This window comes from Meleagris gallopavo, chromosome 1, assembly GCF_000146605.3.
Source record: "Meleagris gallopavo isolate NT-WF06-2002-E0010 breed Aviagen turkey brand Nicholas breeding stock chromosome 1, Turkey_5.1, whole genome shotgun sequence".
NCBI lineage: Eukaryota > Metazoa > Chordata > Aves > Galliformes > Phasianidae > Meleagris > Meleagris gallopavo.
In genome coordinates this window covers 167273081-167284133 of record NC_015011.2, presented here as the reverse complement: position 1 = coordinate 167284133, position 11053 = coordinate 167273081, and the positions used below count along the sequence as shown (strand labels likewise).

The 11053-nt window shown below is 41.9% G+C and overlaps 1 protein-coding gene across 1 annotated transcript; it reads right to left on the bottom strand.

Annotated features, from left to right (window-relative positions):
- Positions 1–7: 7 nt before the first annotated feature.
- On the bottom strand, positions 8–8933 carry LOC100547356 (complement C1q and tumor necrosis factor-related protein 9A-like). The gene is made up of 3 exons (XM_031552044.1): positions 5326–8933; positions 3070–3132; positions 8–1061 (listed from the first exon to the last, which is right to left on the bottom strand). Exons 1-3 carry the CDS (start codon positions 5489–5491, stop codon positions 268–270), a joined length of 1023 nt encoding a protein of 340 aa, XP_031407904.1. The 5' UTR covers positions 5492–8933; the 3' UTR covers positions 8–267.
- Positions 8934–11053: the final 2120 nt, after the last annotated feature.

The following is an 11053-nucleotide window of genomic DNA, read 5'->3' as shown; positions in this document are numbered from 1 at the left end:
AAAAAAAAGCAAGGAAGAGTACGAAGCAAACCAGCATCGAGTTTGCTTGCAGGCTGAATGTGGCTCTGGGCAGCCTGGTCTGGTGGTTGACAACCCTGCATATAGCAGGAGGATTGGAACTAAATGATCATTGTGGTCATTCTCAACCTAGGCCACTCTATGATTCTATGAGTTTAAAAAGAACCTCCACCGCTTTGAACAATATTGGATTTGGATGAGCAGAAATCAGACAACAATTCACTCGAGTCACAGATTAACAGCGTGGCTTCATGCTGTGGGTTCCAGCATCTCAGAGGTGCTGAACAGGAGGAACCCAGTGAAGGTGGTATCATCATCAGCATCTGCAAACAGGCCGTTGAAACTCTCTCCTCGGTGAGCCTGCAGCCACACCTCATCTCCTGCCCGTAGTTGAAGGATGGCAGCTCCCGACGCCTGGTCCTCAGCACCCTGGTATCCATCCATGGTGTGCAACATCTTGATCCCGTTTTTGACTAGAGCTACTCGGACGTTCCTCGAGTAGACAGTGATATGGTAGGTGAAATAGTAAACACCAGAGAATTTGCAGGTGAATTTGCCAGTAACTGGGTTATAGTCACTTAGGCCGTTATAAAGCACCTTGTCGAACTTGATTGGGTGACTATGGGGAGGAAACTTGGTAGCAGCTGTAAGGCCTACACTAAAAGCACTCCTTGGCAGAACTGCTGGGGCACCTGTGTTCCCCTTGTCTCCTCTGTCTCCTTTCAAGCCTCTTTCCCCTTGAATTCCTGGACTGCCTGGTGGCCCCAGATCTCCAGTATTACCTTTAGGACCTGGATTACCAATGGGACCAACTGGCCCTGGCAAACCAATTATTCCAGGATGGCCAATTTCACCCTTTGCCCCTTTTGGACCTATGGGCCCAATGTCTCCTTTTAACCCTTTTTGTCCTTGCAGTCCCAGCTCTCCCTTCTGACCTTTGTAACCCACTGACCCTATAATTCCTTTTGGTCCTAGTTTCCCAGGTCGTCCTCTTTCTCCTTTATCTCCTTTGTTCCCCTTCTCTTCAACAGTCCCATTGGCTCCTAAGTGGGAAAAAAAAATGTCCAATGGATTAGTGAGTCAAAACATGAGTTTCAGTACAAAAATATATGTGTATGTCACCACAGTCTATACCGTGTTCATCATATGTACAGCGTTTCATACATGTGAGTTCAAGACAGAAAAGCCTGCCAATAGAAGACAGGGATCTTTGCTGAAAGCAACAAAAATAAGGTCAAAGAAAGGAAGGTGTGATTTGTCTGCAGGCTGCTGATAGCACTGACTGCTCAGATCATCTCGTACAAACAGCATCTGTTCAGACCCATATTTTCAGCCTTTTCTATATGTGGGGGAGACAGTTCGCAATTTAGTCAGAGAATCTACTACTTGAGCAACACCCAGATCTAACTTGCCATGAGTTTATATCGTTTCTATATGATGGGTCTTTGTTTGGGTTACCTAGATTGCTGTTGAATTGCAACTAAAGGCTTTTTATATTGGTATTTGCTTTCACATGCTCCATTTATTCTTCATTCACACTTGGAATGAAACTCAAAGCCTTTGAAAATCCTTCTGTACAAAGCAGAGAAAGGTCCTATATTTTGAATAGCACATTAGCAACTGATAGATGTGAGTGCTAGAAGATGCCATAATGTCCGTACACTCTATCAATCAAAGCCAGAGTCGGATCATTTCTGTGTTAAAGCTTGTGGCTTTTGGTATTGGGAATAATACTGTATGTAAAATGTGAACTTTACACAGTTCTCAGCTCAGAGTTGAGAGTATTTGGCAGCAGCAATGAAGTAAAACCATGAAATTCTGTGGTTAGCCTCTTGGAAAAGAAGCACAACAGATCCAACAGGCCACTGACATGGGAAGAGAAGATAGCTCTGTAATGTTAAACATTTGTGTTTTCATGTCTCACTCTCCTTCCTTCTAGTAGACTGAGGAAACATCTGAGGGCTGTAGAGCAGCTTGTAATTACTCCCATGCAGTGCATATTCCATGGTGTATTTCAGAATAATCCTAAGGATTTTGGAGAACTTGGATACAGTATTTGGCAGGTTTCCATGCTTTTGGAAATATAAATTGCCTATGCACAATTACTCCAAAAGATGCACAAGTCCAGCATCACCAAGTTACTGAATTTGTGTTCCAACTTGCTTAACGTCTCATTACTTGCTTTTATTCACAGATCACTCAGGAGACTTACTATATGCACATAGTTTGGCTAAGCTTGTGGTGTAGCCATTTTCTAGACCTTCATGGCTTGGGCTGTTGGGATTATGGAAAAGTTTATGATTGCTGTGATGAGATAGGAAAAACATCACAAGAATATGGGAAATGGGATCTGAGGTGAGATGCTGGTTTTATAGAATGCATAGCAGCTCTTGTCCTGTGGCCCTTGGGGGCTGCTTTAAGCCAGGATATTGGGGCTAATGCCTCGTGGGCATGTATTTTAAAATACTACTGAAGATGCTGGCTTAAATCTGGGCTATTTGCATGAGGTGTGATTGCACAAAGGCATGGAAAAGGTGCAAGAGAATAGAATCGTGGAATTATCCCAATTAATCCCAAGTTGGAAGGGACCCACCTGATTGATCTTACTGAATAACAGGATCTACTGTATTTTCAGGTGTACAATTCATGTCTTTTGTAATTCTTTTTGAAGTACCTTTGCCTGAAGGTACACACATGCCTATGGGAGCTTCAGTTTCCTTGGATAGCTACAGATGTGGTGTCTGCCTCAGCTGACAAAGGGATGAGCAATAGGAAAGGTGAAGTCATAGGCTGAGGAGATAAGTTATGTGGCATCAGAGGCAGAAGGATAACTGGAGGGAGCAAATCCCTCTTGTATTGTCAGCCTCTACCCCTTCTGAAAAAAGGTTGTCATGGTTTTATGGTTTTTGGTTATTGTATTCCACATCATAACATCATGTAGTGCACGAGGAGTTAAACTTTAGCATTACTTTGCTACAGCTAGAGTGTATAGCATGTCCAATGCTCATAAACCCATAGACAACTAACAAATTGAAGTGCTCCCTCTCTGACCTTTTTGTCCTTTTTCTCCATTTGCACCATCTTTCCCTGGAGTGCCAGGAAGTCCTGCTTCACCTAGTACAGAAGAAAAAAACAGATCTTCATTAAACAACTGTAGTACCAGAAAAAAATGGGATTTGAATCCTTCTCTGATCATTCCTCTTCAAGTTTGGCTAAACAATAATGTAGTCATTTTATTCCTGACTTCTGGTGCATGCCACTGCTGAGGCTTTTATCTCACTGGGAGAACAGAAACTCTGCTTGGGAAGAACACCTTTTTGAGACAAAGAGAGTTCCTAACATAAAGAAGGGGGATATTGAACTGTGTGGAGTGTGCTGGTCAACATCAGTGAGGTGAAAACCTCTTGTCCTCTTGTTGCCTTCATCCATGGAAGATAACATGGAAGATACCAGCAGGAAAAGGAGTGAGGAAGCTACATTCAGAAAGAAGCTGTACCCTAACAAAAAACCTCAAAGTGAAACAGTGATTAACTGCCCCCAAAGAAAAGACATCTGCAGGCATTTGCCAATGGTGATGAAATATCACTGTAGAATAATATTGTTTGTAGATTTGAATGAAGCATTCGCTCTTAATCCCTTCATTTAGCATAGCAATTAATTGAATCTGCCTAGTAAGAAGCTGATGGATTTTTTTAATTTTAAGCAAGACGAGGTCACTGAAAACAGAAAGAGCACGTAAAGGGTTGCCTGGCAGAATTCTGTAAATTGCTTTATAAACAAATTCAAAGTAACTATTCAGCAGACACTGAAGGTAAAATACTGAAGTGAGTAGACCTGACTTTCAGTGGCCCAGAGCAGACAGTAAGCAGCAGGTAACTTTCTTACCCAAACTGTAAGTGCTGATTATTTTTCAGCTGATCTGATTTACTGTGTAGGCACACAAAGTGTTGTGGTGTATTGGAGAGGGGAGTGGAGGGGTGGCAACAAGATCTAGCAGAGGTTCCTGCCTGTACTATTATTACTACCAAAGAAATGCACATCAGACTACACCTTCAGCGCTGACTGCAGCACTCACTTGCTGTGGAGGCACAGGTTTTCTGGCAAAGAAAGTGATTCATTAGCTTTTGGGTTGTGATTGCACCAGTTACTGTCTGTTTAGGTCAGGCATTTCCGTTGGCTTAAAAGGCATAGTAAAACACTGTAGCACATTTCAAGTTAATTTCTTGTGGACTGTTGACCTCAGTTTGTTTTACGTGCTGGGTTATGTGCTGCACTGAAAAAAAAAAAGAAGAAAAAACAACCAAAAGCTGGGATTCACGATCTGCAAGATCAGGATGGCAGAAGGGTTTATCTGATCAGCACAATTTCATTTTGCTTTGATTGATTTGTGCACACAATAGGACTGTTCATGACAGGTTTATGCACTAAGACACAATGCCCACTGTGTGATGCCACACAGTTGGTGACCTGACCGACAGCCTGTTGGGGGAAAGCTCTCCTACCAAAATTTGTGAGCAAATATGAAGCAGATTTGTGTTTGTTTTGTGTTTTGCATTCTGGATTTGTGACACTTCTGACGGAGTGTTGTAAGTTCATGTCTGCGAGTTCATCCCCTGGTAGATCCCTGGCCTTGATGATGCAGCACGGATGTAAAGGGCAGCCTTATCCTGAGGCTTAAATTACCACAGGAGTTACTGTCTTCGGGCTGAGAAGGTTTCCTGTCTTCAGTATTATGTGCAAATCTCTACTACAGCCTGCTACAGCAAGCATGAATCCTACACTGTTTTTAGATAGTGTCCTTCCCTGCCCTTCACTGTAATGGTGCTTATGTTACAGCAAGTAGGCACACTCTGAATCAAGTCCTACAAGTGTAAAATGTTGGTAATAAATAGAAGCCTTGTTACCTCTGCACATTTCTTATTACACTGATTTTTTTTTTTTTTCTTTTAATTGGGCTTGATTTTTTTTTCTGAAAGTATAGTTGCTATTTTAAGGATGCAGAAATATGTTTACAGGCTTCAAAATGTTCAAGCAGACCTGAAAATATTCCCTAAATAGAAAGTAAAGACTTTCATCTTTGAAGCTGTTTTTGTCCCTTGGACCTGACCTCTCTATTATCTCTATTATCTATTTTGCTTTCATTAGGTCTTATCTCATATCTCCATCCTCAAACAAGAAGGTGATGGAAGTCTGAGATGTTTTCTGAGGGCTAGCTGGACTAATCTATTAATGCAGGGTGCCAGGCATCTTTGGGAAACGAATAGCAAACTATTTTGTACTTCCAACTCTTTGTGTTGAACGCAGTACCTGTGTCTCCCTTGTCGCCTTTTGAGCCATCACGTCCATCACGACCAGGTATGCCATTGTGCCCAGGATTGCCAGGAATGCCAGGATATGCTTGGGTACAGACATCCTGCTTTTGTGCTTCTTCTGTGCTGACTGCAATAGCCAGCAGTATAATCCAGCTTTTCATTCTTTAGAAAGGCTAAAGGATCTTGGCTGAAAGATGTAAGAAAGGAAAAGTACATTTGCTTAAGTCTGTCTGATTGGTTTTTTCCTCATATTTAGCTTGTGAGGCCAAAAACAGTGTTGGGGAGGGAGGAAAAAAAAAAAGAAATGGGCTTTCAACATATCTATTGTTTTGTTTTGTTTTATTTACAGGTCTCTATATAGCAGTAAATACCATCCTTGACACTACCAGGCTTTATTTCCAATAATAATTTAATGGGAATATCAGACATACCTTTGTCGTATAGGTTCTGTCTCATATTTTCTTATACAGTGTGACCAGTGGAAGTAACTCTGCAAGGACAGTCCACAGAGATACTGATGCAGGTAGATGGTAAGCAGCTGAAAATCATCAAAGCTCTGGGGAAGCTGAGGGCTACCCCTCATGTCCTGAGGATCTAGCCAGCAACCAACAGCTCAGTATCTCCCACTGAGTTTCCCACTGATCTGTTTAAACCATCAGAGTATTGACAAAGCACAGACTTTGTGAATATGGTTGAACTGTATTTCAAGATCATAATAAAAAAGCAGAATTGATCATCACACTTTCAGTGATTTGACTTACTCTGACCAACAACTCAAAACTCCAATGTCTGGCAACTCCACAAGGAAGTGTGCTCTTGTCGCTGTCCTAAGGCCAAGGGCACAGACAAGATTTCAAGCCCTGGGGGCTTGATTCAAGTAAGAATAATGACCCTACACTCATAAACAAGGATTCATACGACATCCTGTTCCTTTAAGCTGTTGTTCAGCTTATATATAACACACAGGCACTCTTTGTCATAATTTCTACATTCCCCTAGCCAGAGCAGCACTCACATAGGAGCTGCTTCATGGCTGCTGCTGCCTGACAGAAGCCTGTCTACAGCTTCAAGCTCACTCCTTCCTTTCTGAAAGACTTGATAAAAACAGCACCCTACGCATTTGAAGTCAACATATCTCTTCTCTCAGGGCTCCAGATCAGGTAGTGTTGGCCATTAATAACCCAGTATTTATCTAACAGCTTCTTAAGGGAATAACTGAGCCAGTCAGGCAGCTTGCAACTGAGAAGAAACAGGTCTTCCCCATCTACATCTCTTCATGCTTGCTCATGGCTACAAGTTTGTACCTCTTGTCTCCCACGAGCTGGCTGTGGTGCCTGCAGGAGGTGAGCTAAGGTGATTCAATCCCTTAACTTGGCACAAAACAACAGCATTTGTTGCTGTTGTTGTTTTTTCTCTTTTATCACAGTTAGTCTTTTTCTGGGTTAATAAGTTGAATGACCTCACAAAGGGTCAGAGCTGAAGCAGAGTGAGATGAGGACAAAGATGTGAGGAATCAAATAAGAATTTTTTTGCAAAAGCAGATCTTTAGTCTAGTTCTCCCCCTCTCATTTAACTGTGCTTCATAAAACCCAGCTTATCTTTACACTTTCATTAGAGAACCCTTGCTGTTTTATGGCTTTGAGGAGAGGTCCACTGAACAGGAATTGGACTTGCCAATTACTCTTTATAAGAGTAATAAGTGGGAAGAGGTTAAAAAGAGGGACAAAAATGAAATAGCAACAAAATTGGAATCTATTTTATTTGATGCTATTATCCTTAAATAACTAATGCACAGAAGCTCAGCCTATGGAGGTTAATGGTAGTCAGAATAAGTACATTTTATGTAATTGACTTCTAAATTAGTTCTTTCATGAATAAGAATTTAATGCTAAGATCAGTTTCCTTTTGAAACACTAACTAGGACTGTGTCATTTCAAGTGATGCAGGTACCATGTAAGGGAGAGACACCAGTATATTCTCATTAACAACAATTGCACCTTGGTAGGAATATTCAATTTAAACATTCATTCACTTTATAGGGTAGGATAGCCCTACATTTGGGACACATCCTTTAATATTTCCTCCTGTTTTCCAAAATATTCCCAATTTTGCAGCAGTTATTTAAATGTTGTTGGTGGTGCCTTTGCCAGCAGCAAAATACCAGAGAGGTATTTGGTCACCCACCAGCAAAATCTCTCTTCATCTGCTGCTGGTTTGTACCATAGAGAGTTGAAAACATGTCAAACTTTTGCTATTTCTGAACTATGTAAATGTTTTCTGCCTTAGTCAAAGAAGTCTACAGGAGAGTGAAAGGAAGAAGTGCTGTATGGGATGCTGTTAACATGTGAATTACCCCATGGGTTAGTCTGACAGTCCTTGTCCTCCCACAGAAAATTCCATTCCCAGTTGTTCAAGATAATGTTTTGTGCCTCAGCATTTCATCCCCTTACATGCACTTCTCACCACACAACAGCAATATCATCATCATCATCATCAGTGTATATATCATATCTTTGGTCTTACCTCATTCACTTTGTACTTGCAATGTTCATAGGCATCTTTCAGTATTACATAAAAGCTTCCTGTAAGGGAATAAAGGCTCCAAATATGTGCCTTGAGGATAAGCACTTGTTTGGTCACTGAATTCTCAAAGGTCAGTGGTTTCATTTTGAGAGCTGTTCAATAATTAAAACAGAGCTAAACTGGAATCTCTCTGTTAATTCCAATAGTAAGCTCAAGTGTTCTGTACTTCAGCTTTTGCCATGGTTATGTGAAATAAAATTATTAAAATGAATCAATAAAGCTTTGATATGCCTGTTCCATTATACAAATGTGTTATTTAAGTTTGTAGGACAGAAGACGGGTCTCATACCATTATTTTAGTGAAGGAAACTTATGAAGGTCGGTTAGCAGATGGAAGTAGGGACAAAAAGAGTATAGAAATTAAAACAAAATTAAAACTGTGAATGTGACATTACCAATGTTAGGTAATTATGGAAAAGAAGTAACAAGGCTGAGTTAAGTAAAGAAATTGAATGGCAAAGAGCTTTTCACTTGTAGCTAGCAAGCTCTCCATTGCTGTTTGAAGGATTGCTCATAATTACAGCACCCCTGAATTTATGAGCCAAATTTGAAGAAGCCATAACTTGATGCTTCAGTGTGTCTTCTTGACATTACTGAAATTGCTGCTCTCTGAGGACCAGTAGGAAAGCAACTCAGTGTATCTTCAGCTCCACAAACGCTGATCATGAACAGTGAAGGGTGAAAACCATTAGTAAAAGGAGTTAATGATATAAGAAGTGGCCTCAATTCACCCTGGTTGCTGCAAGTGATTGAAAACCTTGTGTCCGAGGTGGTTCCCACACTGCAAACAGCTGACAAACCTGGTCTGTCCATTGAACATTTTTAAAAAAAAGCCGGAGCACAACTGAGCAGTGAATGGTTCTCACTAAGATCTTCACCCCCACCCCGTGGTAATAAAAAATATTACAAGCTTCATGGTGAGAAAAAGGGCATTGCGCAGCAATTAGCTTGAATCATAGAATTACCAAGGTTGGAAAAGACCTACAAGGTCATCCAGCCCAAGCATCCACCTATCACCAATAGTTCTCACTAAACCATGTTCCTCAACACAACATCTAAATGTTCCTTTAACACCTCCCTGGCAGCCTATTCCAGCCTGACCACTCTACTGGAGAAGTCGTATTTCCTAATGTCCAACCTGAATCTCCCGTGGTGCAACTTGAGGCCATTCCCTCTAGTCCTATCACTGCTTGCACGAGAGAAGAGGCTGACTCCTGCCTTCCTACAACCTCCCTTCAGGCAGTTGTAGAGAGCAGTATGGTCTCTGCTGAGCCTCCTCTTCTCCAGACTGAAGAATCCCACCTCTGCAGCCAAATTCACAGAATCATAGAATCATAGATTCACAAGGTTGGAAACGACCTATAAGATCACCTAGTCCAACCGTCTTCTCATTACCACTGCTACCACAAGCACTAAACCATATCTGGCAGCTCCTCATCCAGACGCCTCTTGAACACTTCCAGGGATGGCGACTCCATGACCTCTCTGGGCAGCCATTCCAGTGCCTGACCACTCTCTGAGAGAAAAAGTTTTTCCTCGTGTCTAACCTAAACCTCCTCTGATACAACTTGTGGCTATTTCCCCAGGTCCTGTTCGTTGCCTGGGAGAAGAGGCCAAACCCTCTTCACCCCAGCCTCCCTTCAGGAAGTTGTAGAGTGCAGTGAGGTCTCCCCTGAGCCTCCTCTTCTCCAGACTAAACAGTCCCAGCTCCTTCAGCCGCTCCTCATAAGACTTGTGCTCCAGACCCCTCAGCAGTTTCGTTGCCCTTCTCTGGACACACTCCAGGGCCTCAACGTCTTTTCTGTAGTGAGGGGCCCAAAACTGAACTCAGTACTCGAGGTGCGGCCTCACCAGTGCTGAGTAGAGGGGGATGATCACCTCCCTGCTCCTGCTGGCCACACTTGCTAATGCAGGCCAGGATTAACCTATTTGCTATGCTAATGTTAAGAAATGAGAGCCACAACAAACAATGCTTTTCTCTTTACCCCTTAAACCACCACTGTTAATCCAATTTGATGCCTTTTTGTTGGAATCAAGAAAGACAAACGCTTCCATCAGCTGTTTTCTAGTGTTGCTTGTCAGAGAAAAGATGCCTCGGAAGTAGTTGTGCAGAAGCAAAAGGTCATCATTCCTTCTTATCAATGTTGCATCTGAGTGGCAGGAAATGCAGATATAGTTTTTTTGATTGGTTACTTTGATAATTACCTTTGTCAGGACTGAACATGACAGTAATGATCATGGGATATATAGGTATTATATATCCAACTGTATGACTGGGTATCTCCAAAGTCATAAAACGAAAAGCTTCACCTGATAGATCAGCTCTTGAAGAACTTAAAAGACAGTGCTAAGCAACTCCCTACAGAATTGGGCCTGAATGTCAAAACATTAAATTAAGTGCACAAATGAGGTCACCATGGACAGATTTCAGTTGGAAGGGACTTCGGAGGGACATCTTCTTCAGGATTACATTGACATTGTACTCCAGGGTTTGCGGAAAGTATGTTTCTCAGCCATCCGTAGCCTCACTCAGTGCTTTATGTATTTTGCTTTGATCCCTGAGCATTCAATGCAAACCTTATCCAGAAGTGGCACTTGGAGGCTTGGAAATTGCCAGCTTTGAGGTGAACCAAGAACTAGATATAAAAGATTGAACACTGAAAGGGAGTAAGTCAGCAAGCCAAAACTACTTTGCTATCTTCTGAGTTCACCAAAACGTTTTTCATGAAAAGATTTCAGGAAATCAGATTATTTTGTTAAAGCTATTGTGTCTCGGTGAAACCATTTTTAATATGGCCTTGAGCAGGATGGGCACGTGCATGCCATTCTGATGTGGTCCCTTGCTGCATCAGAATGATGAGACACAAAAGACTTTTCTCCACTAGCCAGGGCAGCAAGCTGAACCACACGCATGTACACAGCACGCCTCTTGGGTGAACCCTTTTCCTGGGATTTGGATTTGTTCCAAAGAAAACAGAATATAAACCTCCTCACCTAAACCACAGAACTTAAATCACCATCCTCTGTTTGCTACAGTTTTATTAATAGCGCAGCTGCATTTGCATTTATTTCCAAGGGGTACTGGAGAACAGGCTGCTAGGACATGGTAAAGTACAATGACAGTACATGCATATATCTGG